This window comes from Lynx rufus, unplaced genomic scaffold (assembly GCF_022079265.1).
Source record: "Lynx rufus isolate CCGP_SWC_20201006 ecotype Redwood Valley unplaced genomic scaffold, mLynRuf1.p SCAF_8, whole genome shotgun sequence".
NCBI lineage: Eukaryota > Metazoa > Chordata > Mammalia > Carnivora > Felidae > Lynx > Lynx rufus.
Genome location: NW_025814896.1, coordinates 1,173,363 through 1,195,811, shown reverse-complemented (window position 1 = coordinate 1,195,811; position 22,449 = coordinate 1,173,363). Strand labels below are relative to the sequence as shown.

The window sequence follows — 22,449 nt, the reverse complement described above, 5'->3', positions numbered from 1 at the left end:
TTAACAACAAAGCATCTCTAATCATTATTTAAAGCAGAAGTTCTCAAGAAATGTGGTCCTCAGGCCCTTCAGGGGGTCCCCGAGGTCAACTCATCTCCGCAACCACAAAGGCTAGCACATGCCTCTCCCGCTGGCCACTCGGGAGCGGGTGGTAAAGCTTTCTGGAAGCTAAATGACAGCGATGTACTGGAGTCTGCATGCAGAAGCAGACGTAAGGATCCAGCTGCTGTCAGTTAAGCCAGAAGTTAAAAAAGGAAATGACCTGTCATTGTTTCTTAGAAAACAGTTTTCATACGACGTTATTCATGTTGACACGCGTGAGGCTGTATGTTCAAAAATGAATGAACTTAGATGTCTTTTAAACGCCAAGTACAGTAAATACCAACAGACACACGTAGGTCAAGACTCTGTGATGCCCTCAGTAAATTTAGGCGTACAAATGTGTCTTGAGCTGAGGTGTAGAGAGCAGGCTTTAAGGTAACTCGACGGGACTGCTCCTGACGGGCCAGAAGCAGTCGGTGCCCTGTGCCTCCCAGTCAGCAAGGCCAGGCGGGCAGCAGCGGCGCTCAGTATCCGCCTCTTCTACACCTTCCGTCCCGCTCTCAAGTGATCGCTAGGAAGGCGCTTCTTTCCAGGTATGAAATGGTTGACTCACACAGAGGCTGCCACCCGACCTCAAAGAGAATAGAGTTTGGAGAAGACACGAAGGACTTCCCTCCCGAGCACCTGCCTGGTGAGTGGTGCTGTCGGGACCACAGGCCACAAACTGGCCAAGAGGCGACGGCTAACGGTGGAGACCTAAGGTCAAGAAGCCACCACGTTTCAGCTGGAGTCTTCTTTTCTCTCTCTGAGATGAGCCAAAGCCAATGTCCAGTTTTGTACTGGGGGCAAGTGGGAGAGGTCCCGGCTTAAACAAAGAAATTACAGGACCACAGGATCTTCCCTGTTAATTTTTAAAGCCTCACGTAGCGCCAAGCCTGACAGTTAAGCCGGTACACAACGCACACAACCTCAGACTGTTGCTGCTCTATGTGTGAGTAGTGCAGGAACGGGATGTCTCACAACTAAAAAACGTGCTGTGAAGAGGCAGACTGTGTAATCACAGTCTAACATCCACACCTAGTGTCCACCTAGCCCCGCTGTCTCCATGGGGCGCTAGGGCATCTTGTGGGGGGGGGGCCCTCTTTATGCAGGCTCAGCATTCCCAGTCCTGACCGAGGCAGTCGCACTCCCCTTCTCCACGTAGAAGTGGGGTAGTTCTTCTCCCAAGCAGGCTGGGCTCGGGAGGCTCAAGGCGCAGCTCCGCAGCGCATTACAAGAACACGGGCTTCAGCCCCAGGGGCAAACCTAACAGGTACCGACATGCTGAGAATGTGCACTTCCCTTTGGGCTGTGCTTGCCCGTCTGGGAACTGTGGACGACCGTGACCTCCCAATTTCCTAAAAGGATACGTGAAACTACACCGTGTAAGTGACAGTGCCCGCACACAGGAAGCAAGCAGCAAGCGGTAGGGGCCATCTATTAAAACGATGATGTCCGTATTGGTGAGCGTTTGCGAAAGCAGGCCCCTAGGAGAATCTACTTGATAAATATTCACCAAGATGCCCTCCTGTACTCGGCACCGGGACAGAGCAGGCAACATTCCTGCTCCCATGGTCCAGGGGGACATGCCTCACTTGGACCCAGCTGAGACAGCTGGGAAAGGGCAGGTGCGTGTATAAGGGCCCTCCCAGCCACACTTTTTTTTTTTTTTTTAAACAAAGGGACACAAATCCATCTCCACCATCAGGACACTGATTTTGGGAGGGGGGGAAAAAATCAAGAAACGTCCACATAATGGAATTCTTTAAGACTGCAATTAAAGGACAACAAACCACATGGCCACTGCCATGGAGAGTGGGTCCCACACGAGTGAAGAGCACGGTGGCCACGTCCCATAAACACATCCTGCCACACCCACCCACCCACCCACCCGTGTCCAGAAACTGGGCAACAGCTGTAATGCAGGTTCTGAAGGGCTTCTGGTGTTCTTGCCTTTTTTTTTTTAAATTATTATCTTAATTTTCTAGGCATTTGTAACTCAACACACAGCAAATCTGTCTTTGTATTTGGGAGGGGGAATCTCATTTACTTTCTCATAAAGATGTGGTAAACGCCATTTAAATGTCTGTATCAGCGTCTGTGAAACAAAACCATAGCACCTGACTCTGCCACCTGAAGAAAGAAATATTACACTAGGTAATCACCACCTACTGATTAAGCATATTTTAGTCACAGCTACAAGAATCCTTATTAAATACATACAATCACCTACTCAATCTCAAGTAACAACTTACCCTCAAAATTAGTACTCAAAAAATAAAATGAGGTCTAAACAAGAGAAAGTATTCTCCAGAACCGTGAGCACTCACACCAAGTGAGCTCAATTTGACCCTTCTTTCCCAATTAGTGTGTTTTCATCAACTGTTAACCACAGAGCCTTTGTAATGGAATCAGCACAAATCATTTGATACTAACTACACAGATAATATGAGGCACCCATTCTAAGGGACCACACCACATAAATAAGAAAATACACAAAAGAGAAACTCCATTTAGGAGAAACCTTCTTAATGGACTTCCTGAGTCCACCAGGCATGTGAGAATCAGGCCTCTATGAGACACAGCGCCACACTGCAGGGACCCAAGGACAACAGTGAGCTGGCTTAACCCGTAAATACGTTCAATCTTTGCTCTGCAAGAGCCGAATGGAAATCCCCTGGTGTCATCAGACAGGTGTACGAAGATGAAGCGTATTGTGCTAACAGAAATATAAAACAATCAGAACCCCGAACACCTCACAAACACGTAGCAAAACAAAAAAGAAACCAGTCCCTGAGCTGCCTGAGGACGGACTCCTTGAGAGTCAGACACCCTATGGCAGTACAAAGACTTACAGGGTCAACAGCAGGACCTGAAAACTCCGCCGCCAAAAGCAAGCAGAAAGTGGGAATGGAAGTCCCCACTCCAAGCCCCCCACACAAAGCCCAGCAGAAGCACTGAGTGAGTGGCCCACCTCCAGGCCCCCCCAGCGACACCTCTCCTCAATGAGCCACTGTGATGCTCACACAGGCACACAAGCTGTGAGCATCACTGTTGGACAGGACAGGACAGTGGTAACCATGGGCAGCAGCAGCCGGGAAAAGGGAGCCACCTGTTATCACACAACTTTTTATTTGTGCCCTTCCCTCTGATCAGTACACAACTGTGCTCGAAATAACCTGAATTTAATCCCATAGTAACAAGGGACAGTTCCTGCTGGAAAATCTGAAATAAAGACACGCACTATTCCTGAAGTCATGGCTCAAGCCCCCAAGAACACCGGCAAGGAGGAGAACAAGAGGCCTCGAACGTGCGTTTGGCGGAAGTTTCACAGCAGGCCTCGGGCTGGGTCTCCCCAGGTGACACTTCTGAGATGCCTGGGCTGTGTTTCTAACGGGAACCCAGGGGACCGGTCCCAGAGACGTGTGCGTGTGTACACGCACCAACACAGGTGCCACTAAGGGCTGGCCAGCGAAGGGGCTGGCGTGTCCTCACAAGCCCCACTGCACTGGTCTCCGAGGCCGGGGAGGCCTTTCTGCGAGCCGCTACAGCCAGGCTGCGCGGCACCCAGGAGGCAGCAAATACTTGCTGAGCAAACAGAGGAATCACTCTACGGGTCGCTGACGCCACTTCCTTAAAATGACTGGCTAAAGCACCCTTCTTGGGAGCACCCTCCAGCCAGGGCCTGTGTGGCTCCGGGGGAACCACGGAACACGTGCCTGGGGTGGGCCCCTTAGAAACAGGCTCCGAGGTCTGGGCTTGGAGGTCGTTCCTCCCTCGCACCTCAGTGCCCTCCCTGCAGGTCAGAACGGGCACGGAATGCTCAGATCTCATTCACCGCAAATGACACAGGTACCATTCTCTACGGCCAAGGGACGGATGAAGCTCAGCTCACGCTGCTGGGACCTACGGCGCCGATTCTAGGCTCACTGATGGAGGCGCTGGATTCAAAGCGGAAACCGGGCCCTGAGCTCCACTGTGTCACAAGCACCGCGCACGAGGCAAAAGCGGCCTTTGAGATCCTCCGCGACCGCACCTCAGGGTCGGGGAAGCAGAGTGCCGGCTCACAGTGGCCCCCGCTCGGGGCTGTTTACCTGCCACAACTCATTTTAACAACTGCTTGTGTGCCCGTTCCCGCCTCCAGGGGACAGAAGCACGGGGAAGGGACTCGTGCAGCCTCAGAGCGGGCTTCTAAGTGGGCTGTCTGTCCGGGGGCGGTGCAGCAGGGCGGGAAGCAGGAGAAAACAAATGGGGCCCCGAGTGCCAAAGGTGGGGGAGACAGAAAGAGGACGACTGCAGGGGCACGCCTCCCCCGGAAGGTGAAAGCTGGCCAGAAGAGTAAAATACACCAAGATGACAAAGTAACTACACGGAAAACTAAAAATCAGTATTTTATGATGGGACGAATACTCTTTTTCAGCGAAACCGACTTTCCGAAAGCCTCCTCTGCTTCCTGGAGCACCAAAGACCACACACCTGTCCCATTACCCCTCCTGAGAGCAGGTGGAGACACCAAACTCCTCCGGTTAAACGGAAGTGAACACCGGGAACCGTGCCCACACTCCAAGAAAGGATCCCGGAACGAAACTTCACGTCCGTGAAGGACGTCCGGACGAGCGAACCGGGGTAGAGAGCAGAACTCACTGCAGCCAGCGGCACTTGGGGCAAACAAGTCACTCGTACGCAGACGCCCGCTGGACTTGGAACTTCCAGGGAAGAGCGGCGCCCCCTGCCCTCCGATTAGCGGGCCTCCCGCCCTGCTGACTTGGGTCAACGGACAGTACTGCGCTGCCGTCCCCTCCGGTCCGTTCAAATCGGGACCAGACCCCCGAGCAAACACCCTCCTCCGGCAGACCCAGCCCCAGGCAGGCGCCCACGCGCGGCGGGGGCCTCGGAGTGGCCTCGGGAGGTGACCCCGCTCCGTGGGCCACCTCCCCCCCCCGCGACCCCCTCTCCGTGGGCCCCCTGCCCCCCTCCCCCTCCACTGTCCCCCGTCTCCGCTCCCTCTCCCGCACCTCGCCTCCCCTCTCCCCCCTCAGCCGCCCCCTCCTCCCCTCCCTCCCGCCATCCCCGCGGCGGCCGCCATCTTCTCTCCTCGGCGGGAGCGCAGCGAGGGCCCGCGCGGCCGCCGCGGCTGTCGGAGGGCCGGGCTCCCGCCCCGCCGCCGCCCCCGAGTGCGGCCCCGCGGCGGCCGGCCCGTCTGCCCGGCGGCCGGGATGCCACTCACCGCGGGTCGCAGGCCTCTGGGGTCCCGCAGCCATTTCCTCGGAGCTCGGCGGAGTGGGCGGGAGGGCGGGGTCGGCGCCGGGAACCGAGGCGCGGGGCTAGAGGGGCCGGCCGCGTCCGGAGCAGCGCCCCCGCGCGGAGGGAGGAGGCCCCGCCCCGCGTGCGCGCCTGCGCCTTGCGCCGCGGCTCCCCGAGTCCCAGGGCCGCAGGCGCCGGCCGCAGCCGGCGGGGCCCCCGGGGCCGCGGGGCCCCGGGGCTGGCTTTGAGGCGAGGAGGCGGGGACGAGGATAATGGAGCAGCCGTGCCCTCAAGTTTGTACAGCAAGCCGGCCCCCGCCGCCACCGGCACGCTCAGCTCGGGCACATCTGCCCGCAGGGGCTGCAAGGAGCGGTGAGGCGTCCGGGTCCAGAAAGGCAAAGGGGTCTGTCTGGCAGGTGCGCAGCCCTCCATCCGGATCTTCTTCACTCCGAGCCAGCAGGGACACCCCAGCACCGGCCAGTCCCCAGATGCTCCACAAACATACCTCAGAGGGGAAGCGCCGGCACCCTTGGGGCGCTATGGACACCGAACACTGGCCCTGGGGGCTAGAACTCCGTGGCTGAGGGCCTCTGCCCCCATTACGTACGTGCCTCTCCAGCCCCCCTGCTCCCACGTTCTTTAGAAGCAGGAACCCCTTGGCTTTGGTTTCAGCCCGGGTCAAAAGGCGGAAAGGTGCCCTGTGTGCAGTAGAGCCGCACACAGCGAACCCCACAGGCGCATCCCTGACGCTTCCGTGAGTGAGAACCACGGGTTGGGGTCAGATGCGCTTTTCAATCAACATCTATTTCTAAAGATGACAAGACCTGCTAGTTTCGGAGCCGGACTCTGGATTTTCTCCCAAGGAATACAACGCAGTGTTTTCTGCTGGTGGGATTCCATTAGCACCACCTTCATGGAATCCTGCAGGGATGGGCTCTCCACTCTTCCATCGTGACCGTCTTCAAGTTTGCCCCCAGATAGGTGGAGTGGGGAGTTTGGACAGCAGACGGTTGGGAGGCGAAACCAGCTGGCACAAGCAGTGTGATCTTGGGCAGGGTGTCTGTAAATGGGGAAGACCACAGGAGGCCTCCCCAGCCAGGAGTTGGAATGGGGGAACGCCGCTCGGCCTCTTTAGCGGAGGAGCCTTAAATGAAACAAACCCAGCAGCAATGTCTCTCTGCAAAGGGAGATCGTAACAACGCCCAGGTGCCACGCGGGTGGGTGCTTGCAGGGACGGAAGGCACAGGATGAGGGTTTAGGACAGTATGTCAATCACGGCAGAGAACTGGGTACAAGACAGGGCACTGGTCTAGATGTGTTCTCCTCAGTTCTTCTACCCTTGTCCAGAGATCCTCAGCCAGAGAACAAGTAGACATATTCTATCTCCTCTGCTATAGTAAAGCCCTGGCTTTGTGATCCCAATGAGAGGGAGTACAACGTTTTATATGCGTGCAGAACGATGCTCATTACTCCTAGCTTTCACAATGGTTCCTGTTACTCTGAGATGTTGCCCTGCAGATTCAGTAGAAAATAAAGTTGACTTCAGAAGAAATCAGTATTTTAATCTGTGAGGCAGGAGAGCTGTATTTCCTTTCTGGTTGCTTTCATCTCTTAAGTTTCTAAATGAATCCACGCAATAAAAAAAGCCAGACAAAGTAGTGCCTGTCACAGATTTTGACAGAAAAGCAGTTGTGACTCCGTGGGCTTCATAGGCTAATCGTAATACAAAGTATGTAGCAGAGAAAGTGGGGAGGAACAAGCCCAAGACCTTTACTGAGTCTGAGCCCGCTGGTGAGTGTGAGGAGGAAGGTCACCCCGACAAGCAAGTCCTAGGGCAGGGTGCCAGTCTCCTGCCATCACCCCTGGCCTGTGGGGCCTCAGGAGAGTTGCAGCTACAATGTGCAGGCTGAAATTTATGAGATTTGTTTCCAAAATGAACAAGTACTTGGAAAGCCAAAGCGACTGTTTGAACTCAGGTCTGACAGGGGCTTTCTGGATTTGTCCAGAGCAGAAACATTGTTGGAATTAACTCATCCTCCTCTTGCACGGCTCACAAAACTCAAACAGTGAAGGTGAGAAAGAGCACTGGAAGGAAATACCAACGAGAGTAACAGAGGCCAAGCCATCCGTGATTTCAAAAGGATTCCCAGAGCTTTATTCCGAACTTCAACAAAATCAATACACATAAATTACCTGCTCGATACCAGAACTATTTTTGAGTTGCAATTGGAACCAACTGCTTCTAAAATTTAGAAATCCAAGGAGAAATAACATCTCCCAAATCTGTCTACAGAAGGTGGGAGGCCAAGGGTGTTGCCTTTCATGGTTGTGCAGAGAAATGAAACATCTCGGGAGTCTGTTAGACAGAAGTCCCTCTCGTTCCAACAGAACGCAAAGCCTTAAAGAATAAATGTAAGAGAATTTTAAAGTCAAGAAAGCAAAAACCAAAAATTTCTAAGTGCGTTCTAAAAAAGGAAAAGTGTGGATATCCATTGGAAAAAATCTCTGGGCTTGACAAAAAGAAAAAAAAATACTCAGAGCATATACAGATATAACTACGCACATACACAGGCTATATGCGTTTATGTGTGTCCGTGTGAGTGCATTATCTACTTTTAATTAAAAAAAAGGTGGAATCCCAAGCCAACACAGGTCTATCAAATTCTTCACCAGCCAAGTCTTAGCGTACAAATTCGTATGAAATGCTGTATGAATTCCCTAGGAAATCCTGGTGGATTAAGTGACTGTCACTCAGGCGTGCTGCCTGTGTCTGCTGGTCTGCAGCTGCAGGGCGTGGGCCCCCCACCCCCACCCCACCTGTGCTGCACGCGCTCTCTAGGATCTCAGCAGGGGCTAAAGGATCACGAAATAACTACTCTTGCTTTCACCCACCCAAAGAAACTCAGAAGCAATGCTTTCTGACTTAATGGTACGGAGTCTGGGAAGGGAGATAGACCTGGGCCAGGAGGGAGGGCGGGGCCGTACCAAACGCGCCGAGAGGCATGCTTCCACCAGTCTTAGAACTTTCAGCTGAGATGCGCGCGGCACCACTAAACGATGATAAAATCCTTCCTTACTCTTCCAGATCTTCGGGAAGAAACTTAAAGCACCGGGAAAAGCTGGAGCTCGGGAGCTGACCTCTCGGGGCTGCCTGCGTGGTTGTTGTGGGGACTCAGCAGCGACAACCGCGCGCTATCCTGATGAGCCGGGTTTGTCTTTGCCAAATCTCCTTCAAAGCAGGGCCTTGATTTTATGCTTTTGGGTTTTGAGAATAAGATAAAAACATCTGTAAAACACGGCTGATGTCCTGGTTATTGAACAGACTGGGATTTGAGTAGAGGAAGCACTGTGTATTTTATTCCCCCAAATACTTTTCCTTTCTGAAAACTCTTTCATGTTCTTTAAGACTAATAAACTTTTCACGCGTCTCTGTAAAGAGCTGCTAATCTAATAAAATGAAACTCTCCACCCACGCTTGGGGGAACCATGGAAGCTCCGGCAGCTCCCCCTTCCACAGACCCACCTCCTTCCTGTCAACCTGGTCACTGCCCCAGGCGGTGGCCAAAGTGGTGCACCCCCCTACTGCTCTCCCCCAGACTCCTTGCGGCATGTGTCTTCGGGGTGGCCCCGGCTGGCCCCTAACCGTACGCTCTACAGGGATCTCACGCACACCTGGCTGTGCTGACCTTTACCTCTGCCTGTAGCCGGGGCCATCCACCCACTAGTTCTGTCATCTCCACTTGATGCCTCAAATGCACATCAAAGCCTAAGGCATGCAAAACGAGCTCATGACTTGGGAGTCTCTCCTCCAACCAGGCCCTTCCCTGGTGTCCCGACTCAGTGATTCAGTGATGGTCCCACCCTATAAACCCAAAAGCACAAGCCGGAAGCCCGGATTCTCCCTGACACGCACCCCCCCCCCCTTCAGCTACCAAGTCCTGTGGCTTTAGTGTTTAACGTGCTCCTTGCTCTCCACACCTGCCGCTTCTGAGGGGTTAAACCACAACTGTCTTCCCTTCACCCTGCTCACCTCCCACCTCACCGCCACCTACCACTGTCCATTCCCGCCATGTCACTGAGCTCGCTGCCCTGTCACCCACAACTGTCAAGTGAACAGTTTTTGGTGAATGTCACGCTGGACGGCCCTGCTGCACTCGATACTGCCCATCCATCTTCTAAAGCTCCCCACCCGCCGGCTTCCGGAGAGCCTACTGACCCCCTGGTCCCTGTCAAGCCTCTCTGCTGACCTAACGGACAACTTCAGTGGATAATAGCCGTACGTTGCTGTCCTTTAGGATCCTGGACTTCTTTGCTCCCCTTCCCTACAGTCTTCCTCTAAATAGGTCTGTCTCCTCTCACACGGGGTCACCACAAAACCTCTGCTTTCAGCCTCATCGTCACTCCCTTGAGCTTAGCCATGTCCCCCAGGCACCTCACACCCGACAAGGCCGACACTGAGCTCGCCATCTCCCCGCCCCCCCACCCCCCTTCCAGCCCACGAGTTGTCAGGATGGCTCTTCCTCACCTGGTGCCCCCACCGTTAACCTCATCAACCAGGCTACAGAAGTGCCTTTCTCTGTCTTCCTCTCCTGTCAATCCATGAACTCAATCACGGAGGGCTGCGGACATGCCCTGCCCCATGACACTCCCTCCATCCACTTCTGCTGAGGCTGCTTGTACTTAAAGCGGTCATTCGTCATTCACTCCTTCAACATTCTCAACAAATAGCTACGGAGCCCCCACTCCTGCATGTTTCAGCTCTTGAAAAGTTCACACGTGTGCTGAACTGGGACACACTCATCAAGCATCAGCGACAGAAAATGGTGTGCTAAATGCGACAAACGCATGGTTTAGGATGTGAGACGTGAGCCTAAAGGAGACAGGCTACATTCGGCTTTGTTCCGGGAAGGCCGTCCCCTTCCAGGAGTCAGCCTGGAGACGTGTTTTCCACGTGGCCCAGCTTGCGAACCCAGCGCTAAGAGAAGCGGCCGGTGGAGAACCTCCAACAGGAGGACAGCTGCAGTAGAGACAGGAGGGGCGGGGGCCATGAGGCTTTTGGCCCTGCTCACTTTGCACAGGCACCTGGGGGTCTCTGAAAGGTGTGAAGAGAACGGGCACAAGGAGAGACCACCCTGCCTGCTGCGTGTGCTTCATTAAAAACTGGTGGGACCCCTGGGAGGGGCAATCCCAGCAGCAGAGAGGCTGGGGACAATAAAAAGCAGCCAGCGTCTAGACAGAAATAAGGAGGTGGAATTTGCAGGACTCGGTAACGGGTTGGCCGCTGGGGGCACGGGCCATTAACCTGTGGCCCACGGAAGGCGCAGCTGAAGCCTCTGTGGCCTGGAATATCCTATCTCCCTAGGGCACTGGCATTCAAGTGTTTGCTTGTGTGCCTCTGGAAAGAATTCTAAAAATCCGCACCCTTTCGCACACCGTGAAGTTGACACCTAGAATCGTACGCAGACTTAAGTAGCTGCCAAAGACGTCCTCACGAACGTGTACTCTCTGTGCAATTTGAACGGATTCATGTCAAAACTTTGTACCTGCAGACTCAGCACACTGAATTGGAAACTACCCGTAACCAGTCATCCCTGTGAAACCTATGGGACTTCCTCTCGGCGAGAAGTCCGACAGCACCCCCGCGCTCTTCAGCTCACTTTTGAGCAACCGCACGAAACCATCCAACCCTGAGCTCAAATTCAGGAAGACGTCGGATTTCATGGGACGGAGCAAGGGGCTGCCCCCTCCATTTGCTTCCCGAAGCCGCAGAGATCTCTTAACCTTGCTTTCCCACAGCGGGAAAAGGAGACCCTGCTCGGACGCGGCCCGCGAGCAGGCACAGAACGAGCACACGCGCGCCTCCGCGGGTCCCCGCCGCCGCCGTCGCTGTCGCTGCACGCGCGCCCGCAGCCCTGGCCCCACCTGGCGCGGCCAGTGGACCGCCGGGCCTGCGCGGCAGGCGCCCCGAGGGCGGGCCCGGTTCCTTTGCCCCCGCAGGCGGCGAGCGAAAGCGCGCTCGGTAACCCCCGGGGCCCTCCTCAACCGACGGAACGAAGCGCTCCCGCCGGGTCGCGCTCGGGCGGCTCCTCCCGGGCCCGTGCGAAGGCAGGCGCCGGGTGCGGAGGGACCCCGCCTCGGGGCGGCGCCGAGCACTGGCGCCTGCCCCCCGCCCCCTGCCCTCCGAGCTCACACAAATGACGGAAAGGGAGCTGGGACCTTCGCCTCCGACTCAGTCTAGATGTCGCCATCCCTGCGCGAAGTTCCCCCGCAACGACACCTCGACGGCGGCCATCTTGCCCAGAGTCGGCCGACGCCTTTTGACTCTCGCGCCAACCCGTAGAGCGAGCGCGCCGCGAGAAGAGTTCTGCGCAAGGACGGAAGCTGGAGTCTCGCGCTTCCGGGCAGCCGCCGCGCTCCGCCCCCTCGCGGGAGCGCTTGATTGGTTACAGGCTGGCGAGCCTGCGCTCTCGCGATCTCGCGGGAGGTGCCTGAAGGGGCGGCCGTCCGTGCGTCTGCCCTCCCGTTCCCCGCCCCCGCCTCCGCCGCGGCTCCCGCCTCCGCCACCCATCCCCGGCGCCTCGCCGCCCTCCCGGCTCGGCCGCCCCCCGCCCCCCCGAGCGGCCGTGGAGACCGCACTGCGCGGGAGGCGGGATCCGCACGGTAAGATGGCCGCGGCGGACCCAGGCGGCCGGGCCGAGCTTCCCCGCGGGAGCGCGGCGGGCCGGGGTGGGGCTGGGCGGGGGCGGGGTGGAGGCCGAGGAGGGGGCCGGGGTAGGGCTCGGCGGGAGAGGCCAGAGGGGGCCGGGGCGGGGGTCGGGAGCGGGCTGGGGGCCCTACGGGGTCGAAGGTCTGAGCAGGTGGCAGAACCGGGGCCTTGTGGATTTGCACTGTCAACTGCCCCTTTTCTCCTGGCCGGAGCAGAGTCCTGACCCCACAGCGCTCGCGCGCTGTAATTCGGTGTTTATTCTTAAAGGGAGCGCCTTTCGAGCGAAGGCTACAAGGTTCAGAAGTGGTCGCCAACTACAGCAGTGGCAGTTACCTGAAGCACCGCACTCGTGTCCCTGCGAAGAGAACGATTTTTATGACCACCGCTTCAGAGCAGAAGCTGAGCTGGTGAGGACGCGAACTGCTTGCTTGGGAAGCAAGTGTTCCTCGGTTTCAGAGTTGGGAGGTTTGTGTGTTGAGTGTTTCTTTGGAGTTGTTGCTGTTCCCAGATCGCTGTCCGTGCTGGGAGCGGTACTGGTGTGATTTGGGGTACTACGGGGATGGAGAGAGAGGGGCCTCGTTTGTCCGAGGTTACCTGGAGTTGTTGTCTGGGAACAGCAGAGTGGCCTGGGGGAATTACGCACCTGCCCGGAGCTACAGGACCTGGGCATTTGTAGGAGGAATGACATCTCTTGGTTTGTCTCCCGTGCCGGCTTCCTCCTCTGGTGCTGAGTGTGGGCACCCTCCTAGCACCCAAGGACTTGGTCTTGTGCCCGTGCTCTCTCCCTGGGCGATCTTTGCTCAACTCGTGGCTTTCGATAGGTACCCTTGTTGGGTGGCTGTTTCCCTAATTAATGTTTCCAGCGCTGGGCTGGGGACCTATAATCCAGGTGCCTGCTTGACTTCTCCATCTGCGTGTCTGATAGTCAGCCCAAACTTGCTCTACTCCTCAAACCTGTCCTGTTTCTTTTTGTTTGTGGCCCGGTCCTCCAAGGTCTCAAGCTTGAAAGCTTCGGTCCGGCCTCGAGCGCTCTGGTCCTTTATCCCTCTGCATTCGGGCCGGCAGCACGGCCGTTGACTTGCGCCCACAGAATCTTCACCTGCTGTGTCTCTGACTCTCCTGCCGCTGCTCTCGTTTGATGGCTTCTCGCTGGCTTTCCTGCTCGGCTTTTGCTGCCCCACTTTCTCTGCTCTTTAATTTAAAAACATTTTTTTTATTTTACTTTTTTATTTTAGAGATTGGGAGTGTATGAGCAGGGGAGAGGGGCAGAGGAAGAGACAGAATCTGGGGCTCGATCCCATGATCCTGGGATCATGACCTGAGCCAAAATCGGGAGTTGGACGCTCACCCGACTGAGCCACCCAGGTGCCTTTGTTTTTTGATCTTTTAATTTAATGAAGCGATTTAGCATGTCCTTGTCTGGCGTAAAGCGGTACCCATGACGTATAGATTACTTACGACGACAGTGGTGGGCTCGCCATCTTAAAAGCCCAACTGGTGCCCCCAGGGCTGGCACCTCTCTGCCTTCCTTCCCATGGTCACCGCCTCTTGAGTTTCACGTCTTTACTCAAAACAAGAAAACGCTTTGCCGAATTTGTATTTGTTGCTAAAGCACGTATCACGCGATTTGTGTTGTTTTTGTTCTTTGTAAAACTGTCTGCCACGCTTGGGTCTTGCTTTATTCGTCCAACTGGTTTCTGAGAGTCCTCCCTGTGGCTGTGTTCATGTTTTAATTGTTCTAGTAAATTCTGTTACGCGATCATAAGCCTTTCTCAGCAATCCTAAAATCCAGATAGCTCCGAAAATCAGAAATTTTTTGTTTTTAACCTATTTGATGGCAAAATCTGCTCCGGTGAAAGCTTTTCCATCTCCATTCCACCCAGCGTGGCTGCCCAGACGTTTCCCCGAAGAAGTCGTATTTAATTGTGGGGTGTCACCCCAGACTGCAGTGTGCGTGTCATGTGACATATGCTAAGTCGTGCCGTGTAGTTCTGGGTACAGTCGGCAAGATTTTAACTTTCGGAACGGATCTGCGCAAGGGTTTTGGGCCTGGGATTGTGGTTCCCTGCTGCTTTTGAATGAACATCCAGGTGGGTGGCTTCCTGATTTTTGCCATCTTGAAAAGCGTTTCTGTGAGCAGGCTTGTCCGTGTCGGGTGTGCGGTGGTGAGCGTGGAGGACCTCAGTCTAGTGATAGAATCCCCGGGCCGTGAGGAGCGCGTGTGGTCCGCCCCGCAGGGAATGCCGGGTTTGTTTGCGTTTCCAGTCTGCTCTCACAGCAGCATCAAAGAGCTGGAGGGAGCTCCATGTCTCTGTGGACACTTGGTATGGCCAGACTTCTTAATTTTGGTAGGTCTGGTGAGTGTCTCATCGTGGGCTTCTCTCTCGGGCACGTGTGTCATCGCGTTGAATATTTAGCTTATGTCCCTTGCGGTTGCCCTTCATGCTTAGAAGAGGGTTGATCTAAACTCCTCCTTTATTCGGCGAGGCCTTACTTGGTACGACCCACCCCACGACTTGACCTGTCCATTCGGAGACTCTGGGTCTTCCTCGCACCAATCCTGTCTTCTAAATATGCTAGCCTTCTTTCTGATCCCTATATCTGCATTTGGTGCCAGGCGCTTTGAATTTGCCGTTTTCCAGATAAAGTATCTTTCCACCATCTCCTTATTCCTTCGCGCTGCGTCGCCCTGCTTCACTCTGAAATGATTACGATTCTTAACGGAATTCTTAACATCCTTTTTTTTTAATTGAAGCACAGTAAACACCCAGCGTTTCTGGGTGCAACATGGGTATCTGATGACCCTGTAGGTTTCTCTGTGCTCACAAGTCTGGCTGTCATCTGTTACTACACAGCCCTATGAGGGACCATTGAGCGTGTTCTCTGTAATTCATTCCCGTGATCTTCGCTGATTTTTAAAATACTGTTTTCCTGTAGAAAATAAGTCAGAATGAGTTATGCAGAAAAACCCGATGAAATCACGAAAGACGAGTGGATGGAAAAACTCAATAACTTGCACGTCCAGCGAGCAGACATGAACCGCCTCATCATGAACTACCTGGTCACAGGTAACGGCTGGCCATAAGGGTGCTACCTCTTGAACGTAAATCTCCCTTTTGGTATGTATAGGTAGAATTTTACATGGGACTTCCTTGGTAGAATTGTGTTTGGGTGTAATAAAAACACACTGCTAATTTTCCTAAATTTGTAAATTGCCGTATCAAAGGTGACCTGTTCCAGAGGTGAGGTTGTTATGCCAGGTATCTGAGCTCTAAAGCAAAAACCTGTTTCTTGACCTTTAATGTTTTTGCAGCTTATCAAGTGACTAAAGAACGTTCTGGAGCACGTTTAAACCCCAAGTAATTGATCTCTTTTTGGCATGTCTGAGAAATTATACTGGGCTGTTTCTAGAAGGTGTGCCTAACTCAGGAGAAAGGGGGAAGGGCAGAAGCAGATGGAAAGTAGCAAAAGGGGTCTGTAACTATAGTCCTCCTTGATACTCGGAAAGAAGAGGGTAATTTTGTACATGGTTGGAAAACACCGATGTTTCAAAAAGGTCTGAGTCTCCTTCCATTGTTCACGGTGCCTCGTCCCCCAAATCAGTCTTGACCGAGACTTCTCTGGGAAGGTGTTGAGGAAGTGTCTGCCTGTAGTGGGGGTGGGTGGCCACACATGCTGCTTAGACGCTGGTGAGAACTGTCCACTCACAAGGAGGCAGGAGGGTCAGGCCTCTGCAGGCTGTGAAGGCGCAGCCGGTGTGCGCAGACGTGCCTGCAGCACGCCTGCAGCCTCTGCCTGGGGTCGCAGCCTTCCCGGGGGAGCCCGTAGTGCCCTGGGCTTCCCGGCATGCACTCTTGCCCCTGGCTGGGGGGTGAACGGCGTCTCGGGTGGGATGGGAAGGAGTGGCGTACGTGGTTTTCATTTTCTGTGTGGGGCACGGCTAGTAAGTCAGAGATGTAAATGCCAAGTCCCTAAGACGGTGCGGGTCACGTTGAAGGTTATTGGTTTGAGGTGGATGGGCTTTCTGGGGATAAAAATGCTTTGCGTTAGTGTCTTGCTAGCTTCCTGAGCACTGAAGATGGTTTTCATTTTCAGAGGGCTTTAAGGAAGCAGCAGAGAAGTTTCGGATGGAATCTGGGATTGAACCTAGTGTGGATCTGGAAACACTTGACGAGCGGATCAAAATCCGTGAGATGATCCTGAAAGGCCAGATCCAGGAGGCTATCGCGTTGATCAACAGCCTCCATCCGGAGCTCCTGGACACCAACCGGTATCTCTACTTCCACCTGCAAGTGAGTTTCAGTTGAGAGGCGTCTGGTTTGTGGACACTCGATGAGGTTACGTGTGCTCGTTTCAGAAGTAACGCGGCTAATTTGCGTTCACAGAACGTTGTTTTAGTTTACGTGGGGAAGGGGCTTGGGTCAGCCGTTGTCTCGTGTGTTCCAGGAGCTGTTTCTTGCTTTAGGAGCGTTAATGACATAATTTAGGGCTGCTAGAAGTTGTCACGTAAGACGTCCTTTGGCTAGAGGCTAGAGCGCGTCACCGGGTGTGCCTGTCTGGGCGCGGGTGTGTAAGCCTGTCTGCCTTTGCCGGCCCAGCAACAGCACCTCATAGAGCTGATCCGCCAGCGCGAGACGGAGGCGGCGCTGGAGTTCGCGCAGACCCAGCTGGCAGAGCAGGGCGAGGAGAGCAGGGAGTGCCTGACGGAGATGGAACGCACTCTGGCCCTGCTGGCCTTTGATAACCCTGAGGAGTCTCCATTCGGAGACCTGCTTCACATGATGCAGAGGCAGAAGGTAAGACCGACGGGGCCTCCTTCCCCTCGGTGGGTGTTCAGGGCGGGACTCTAAAAGGCACAGCTGTAGAACGAACGGAAGCCATGTCTGGGCACGTGACACTCAGTCACGACAGCACCGATTCTCCCGTCAAGTGTCCCCTTTCCCTGTGGGAACCGGGAACTGAGCACCGTGACGTCATACACGGCATTCAGACTCTCTGTCTCAGCTTTTCTCGTTCGTCTTAACCTCCTCCTTGTTTGTTTGGAGACTCTTAGAAGTAGGTGTCCAAAACATGTTTTACCTAAAATCCCCTATTTGCTTGTGAAGCTGTTTGTCTCCTTGCTGCTGCTTCTGTGTTCCAGCCCCCACGACGGTGCATTACTGCCCCAGACGCGGCCCTTTACTCCCATGGCCCTTTCCTGCTGGAAGGGAGGGCTACTCTCCAGGCCGCCGCCACGCGGGTCCTCCTGTGGCTTGTCCCGTGGACCTTGTGTCACCCCACCCTGCTCTTTCCTCCGCCCCGGTCCCCTCAAGCCTGGCTCACGGCATTTCACTGCTATCCAGGCCGGGTATGAGCCCCACCGACCGGGCCGCGAGCTCCTCCTGGGCAAGGAGTGTGTGTTTAACATCCTCTGGAGGGCCTCACGGTCATGGGCTTCGTATTCATTTGAATAAGTAACGATCTTCTTCTGTAAGAAGGTCTTGAGAAGTGTAAATGCACATTGTAACTGGTCCTACCGGCGGGCACTCTGCACGTGTGGTTGTTTTTATCCGGCGTATTTATTTTCTAGGTGTGGAGTGAAGTTAACCAAGCTGTCCTAGATTATGAAAATCGTGAGTCCACACCCAAGCTGGCAAAATTACTGAAACTACTCCTTTGGGCTCAGAATGAGCTGGACCAGAAGAAAGTAAAATACCCCAAAATGACAGACCTCAGCAAAGGTGTGATCGAGGAGCCCAAGTAGTCTGTGCCGGTGGCCCCTGCGCCCCCTCCCACCACCCCCCCCCCCACCCCCGGACCGGACTCAGAGCAGCTGTCTGTGACTGACAGGTTACCGCAGTAGAGAACTCTTTCTTCCCCCTTTTCCTGGATTTTTTTTTTTTTTCGACCTGGCATCTTTTTTAAAGGGAAAAACGGCCCTTCTGAGCGCTGGAAAACTTGCAGCGAGAGACGCGGTGTCTTTGGAAGTGTGGCGCAGACCGCGGTGGGCGCGCTGACAGCGGGGACGGGCCGCATCGGCCACCGAGCACTCTAGTTCGGGAACGTTGTTGAACGGAGGCCTCCCTCGCAAACCTCTGACAAGCACTGATCATTATTTTGCTTTCTGTTAGCTCGTAGGCAGAAAATACGTTTTCTCAGATCTGCTAAGACTCGTCAGGCCTTTGTGGAGAAGGTTTCTCTTACCCCTTGGTTTTTTGTTTTTTCATAGGAAAGACTATATAAATTTGTAAATCCTAATTCAAAGACTTCTTTTGTGTGAGGGTATTGAGTTCGGTTTGTTTCTCTCTGGTCTGGGTGGTATGGCTCCTGGGGAGATGCGTTTGTGTGTGTGTGTGTGTGTGTGTGTGTGTGAGAGAGAGAGAGAGAGAGAGAGAGAGAGTGAGGGCTGGGGCTGTGTGTTTTTTAATTTTTTAAATCTATATTTTGGTGCTGGTTGTGGTGAGAGACTCTTTCTTAGCGGATCGATGGACCTTCTCTTGTAGGCAGTTTTGTTGAAAATAAAGGTTTCTCTTTGATTTCGAGAATGACCACAACGGCCTCCAAAAAGTGTTAATCCTCTCAAATCTTTTGCTTTCGGAGCTCATGTCTCGGTGCCGGGACAGTGACCGATGGCAGCGGCCTCATCTAGTGCTTGCGGCCTGAGGGCCCATGTGCCCCTGGGAGTGGACCCCGAGGAGTGGGGTCTTGACAGCGAGTACCCCCCCCTCCCCCCAGGAGTGCACACTTGCCTTGGCGGGGGGGCTTGCCCTGCAGCAGGCCCGTGTGCGTGTGAGTCCCCACGTGTCCTGCCGCCGGTGCGGTTGCTGGGACGCGGGTGCTCTGGTGACTGGGGACACGGACTCGTGTGTGTGGACTCGCTGCAGGTGCAGCCCGGCCCTGGTCCTGTAGGGCGGTCGTTAACAGAGCTGCCGGCCGACCCCGCGGGCGCAGGCTCGAGGAGGTGGAGGGGACCGTGCCCGGGGGCGCAGGGCTTCCTAGCCACGGGTGGCTCTGCACGTCCCCCCGGTGCGGGGACTCCGTCCTCCCTGTGCAGATCCGGGGCGGGGTTCGGTGCCCGGTGCTTCGTAGGGGCAGATGCCAATAGCAGCTGAGCTGCCGGGAGCCGGCTTCCTTGACCAGCGAGGCTGGGCGGGCTCATGGGTGCTCCCGTGGGTCAGGTGGTCTGCCTCTGACCGCTGGGGCCACGTCCCCCACACGCCTGCAGACCTGAGCGCGATCCTCACGTGCCGTGCGGTCAGCCGGTCCCCCGCTTCATCTCTGCTCCCTGCTTCCACTCGGAGCCTGGGGTCGGTGGTGGGTTTTTGACCGCCTTGGGTGGTCACCGATGCAGAGGCAAGGCTGTGTGTTGTGGATTCTTCCGGCCTCTGTCCACCTCGCCCTCCTGCTGCCCTCTTGGTGTCGTGAGGATGAAGGGGGGGGGGTCTCTCCTCGACGCCCGAGACCGTCTCAGCAGTCCAGATGTGACCTTTCTTTAGGGCTGTTTCCTCCGAGGCTTGAGGCCGATAAGTTAGGGCCAAAGGTTTTCATCTTCAGGTAGTTCACCATTACCTGCTGCGGGAGCGGGAGAGACGAGCAGGCGGCGTATGCGCTTGGTGGGTACCAGAGTCCAGCACGTTTCCGGTTGGCTTTCCTCGTTAGCGCACGTGAGATCGTTTGTGTGCATGACTAATACGTAATCAACCCGACACGTTCTTCAGAGTCCAGGGTGTGAGCCGTGAACCATCGGCCCGAACGCGCGGGCGGCGGCCCCTGTTCGCCTATCGAGGCAGCGGGTGACGTGCGAGCCGGGCTTTGGCGAGACTCGCTCTCAGACTTGCTGCTGTTCTCTTCCCTCTGAGGCCCGGCTACGCTCGTCCCATCTCTCGGTGGACCTGGAGGCTCCGGCGGGACCGGCTTTGCAGACGCCTCCCGTGGGCCGCCGTGTGGCGGTCTGTGTCTTCGGCAAGCACGCTAAATCAAGCCATTTTGAGACCACAGACATTAAGTATAACGTGATTTTTCTTCGTCTCGTTTGGATCTCGCTGTTGTGTTTATGAAAATGTACGTTTTATGTAGTTTATTCTCTTTATGTTTTGTGGAAAGTGCCTTGAAATAAATAAAATTTGAGAATATTCTGGTTACTCTGCATTCCTGATAGGAAGTCGTGTGAAAAATAACCCTAGTTTGGAATCTTTACGAAGCGTAGGGATGCAAATCCAATGACAACTAATATATTTTGCCATTTGAATGGAGGTTTCCAGGTTCTAGAACAGGCAGACGTTCATCGGGCCTGGTGTTTGACGCGAAAGTCTCCCTCACACGTGACCGAAGACCCCATGTGTGAGGCCTCGGGGGATGAGGAGGTGGTTCCCCCCACGCAGTCAAGATGCATCCAGAAGCCGTGTGGGGAAACGTGTTGAGGACGGTTTCTGTTAAGGTGGCGCGGTGTCCGTATTTCTCTGTGTACGATGCTGGTTTTGGGGAGTGGGGGGACCAGGGCTTTCAGAAAGAACCGTACACGTTTTACGTTAAGGACAACGGTGTCCTCCGGAGGACAAAGTGGGACCTGCTCTGGGAGTTACCCTGGTCCTGAGTCCGCCGTGTCCCTGCGGGCCTGTGGGCCTCCACAGCGTCCTTTGAAAAATGCAGAATAGGTTGCTTTTGCTGCCTGTTGTTAATTTCACAGTAAAATTTGCCTTGTTTTTCTCAAGAGCGATTTCCTGAAAGGTCTTTTTAGTTTTTGCCCGTGAAGATCTACGAAGGAGAAGGACTTAGAGACGATGCCGACACGTCTGGTGGGAAGTCCCATCTGCTAGCCCTGGTGGAGGGACCGGGTCCGCGTCCTTCGGCCCCCTTCTGTCCATTCCCACCAGCACTGTCTGCTTTCACAGATGTGCGTCCGTGTGTGCTGTGCGTGGACGCGGAACTCGTCTCGTCTAGAGATGCAGCACTCGAGTTTCACGTTTGTGAGAAAATAGATTGGGGCTGCCGTCTGCGTGGTTTTAAGCTGAAAAGTTTCCTTTTTTTTCTTTTTCTTTCTTTCTTTCTTTCTTTCTTTCTTTCTTTCTTTCTTTCTTTCTTTCTTTCTTTCTTTCTTTCTTTCTTTCTTTCTTTTTTTCTCACGCATGCTTCCTGATGGTCCAAGTCCAGGGACCGCTGAGCCTGAGGCCCTTCTCCCCGTGGCACATGCCACGTCCTGCAGAGGCACACATCCTGTGCTGTCAGGACCGTGAGCGCCTCGCGTGGAAGGCACTTGTGGAACATTGACAGACTTGGAGTGACAGCTTTCCAGCGCCTTCTAGCGCGTGCAGAAGGAGGGTGCTTTGATGCCGGAGCGGTGGCGTTACTGAGTGTAGCCTCACAGGTTTGTTACATCAGAGAGGGGAAAGGAACCCTCTGCCGTCACCATTCCCCGTGTGACGATGGCGCCTAAACCCTTCTTCCTGCCAACGCCTGCTACCTTGCAGGAGGTGGTGCGGTGGTTGGTGGTGGCGTGACCATGCAGAGCAGTGAGCGCTTGGGTTTGCATTCAAGACCACCCGGGGTGTTTGGCAAGGGCCACAGTCCCCGGCCCGGGGGGCCTGCCCGTGTGGGATGTCCTGCCTTAATTCTGAGATGCCTTCGAGGTGCTTTTCCTGTCCTCGTGATTTGCTTACGTAGATGTAGAACACGGGTTTGCAGGGGCCTTTGGCCTCTGTGCCTGTGCAGACTGTCGGCAGTGGTGGGGTGTCCCCAGCTGCTCCGCCTTCACAGGCCACAGGGCTCCAGCTGTGGCGGCTTCAGGCCCTCGGTGGGGGGCAGGAGGGGCAGTCTGGGCCGACCGGTCATCCCGTCCCTGCATCTGCAGGGCGGAGGTGTTTCTCGTTGCAGGGAGCCTGTGGTGGGACCAGGATTCATCTGCAGAGTTGGGAAGTCCCCCAGCCCCCCTCTGGAAGGCGGGGTCGCTGGGTCCATGCTGACCGTGATGCAGAAGGTCTGTGGGACTCCTACTCGGCTCCAACCAAAACTGGCGGCTGGAGGAGTGAGAACCGGGAGGAGTGGACTTCTCTGTACGCGCCTTCCCAGCACCTTCCGTCTGGCTGTGTTTTCGAGCAAGTCACACCGCGACCTCGTGCCCGGCTGTGGGTGTGGCACCGGCAGGAATGGTGCCGTGCGGTGCGGTACGAGTCTCCGCCTCACGTCGGGAGCCTGGGGACCGGGAGGCAGCGATCCCGCTGTCGCCCGCCGCGCCGGACCGCCGGACTCGCGTGCGGAGCCCTGCCTGGCTGTGCCGTCTGGCGCTCGGCGGCGCGCACGGCGCCACACGCTCGAGAGGGAAGCGAGCCTGGTGGTCGCCGTGGCCTCCTGGGCCGGGGGCTGCAGGGCCCGGTGGGCGGCCAGTGGAGGCACAGAGACCCAGGGCGAGGCGGGCCCTGTGCAGCTCCAGACCCACGGGCCCG

General features: G+C 55.4%; 2 protein-coding genes and 1 long non-coding RNA gene across 8 annotated transcripts in view; 2 read left to right on the top strand and 1 right to left on the bottom strand.

Annotated features, from left to right (window-relative positions):
* Positions 1–11,642, bottom strand: part of DIDO1 (death inducer-obliterator 1) — a 49,393-nt gene extending 37,751 nt beyond the window's left edge. For 3 of the 5 annotated variants that reach the window (XM_047069021.1, XM_047069018.1, XM_047069022.1), the window contains exon 1: positions 5,309–5,392. The gene's annotated coding sequence lies outside the window, so the exon portion shown is untranslated. Of the gene's footprint in view, positions 1–5,308; positions 5,393–11,515 lie in introns of those variants that run through there. The other 2 variants (XM_047069019.1, XM_047069020.1) reach the window with 2 other exon arrangements.
* LOC124503772 (uncharacterized) lies at positions 5,537–8,761 on the top strand. The gene is made up of 2 exons (XR_006960263.1): positions 5,537–8,254; positions 8,411–8,761. It is a non-coding gene; the product is annotated as an uncharacterized LOC124503772 (long non-coding RNA).
* Positions 11,643–11,851: 209 nt separating the features above from the next.
* Positions 11,852–18,274, top strand: GID8 (GID complex subunit 8 homolog). Of its 2 annotated transcripts, XM_047069023.1 has the most exons (6): positions 11,852–11,985; positions 12,299–12,438; positions 14,969–15,099; positions 16,127–16,323; positions 16,630–16,827; positions 17,601–18,274. In XM_047069023.1, the coding sequence occupies exons 3-6, from the start codon at positions 14,982–14,984 to the stop codon at positions 17,772–17,774; spliced, it is 687 nt and encodes a 228-aa protein (XP_046924979.1). In that variant the 5' UTR covers positions 11,852–11,985; positions 12,299–12,438; positions 14,969–14,981; the 3' UTR covers positions 17,775–18,274. The 2 variants fall into 2 exon arrangements, with proteins under 2 accessions (XP_046924979.1, XP_046924980.1); XM_047069024.1 differs by lacking the exons at positions 11,852–11,985; positions 12,299–12,438 and adding an exon at positions 13,372–13,396.
* Positions 18,275–22,449: the final 4,175 nt, after the last annotated feature.

Bases quoted from the DNA above. Each gene is read 5' to 3' on its own strand.
- GID8 (XM_047069023.1), top strand. From the start codon at position 14,982: ATGAGTTATGCAGAAAAACCCGATGAAATCACGAAAGACGAGTGGATG. The intron at 15,100-16,126 runs GTAACGGCTGGC...TTTCATTTTCAG, and splicing joins CATGAACTACCTGGTCACAG to AGGGCTTTAAGGAAGCAGCA. The intron at 16,828-17,600 runs GTAAGACCGACG...TTTATTTTCTAG, and splicing joins ACATGATGCAGAGGCAGAAG to GTGTGGAGTGAAGTTAACCA.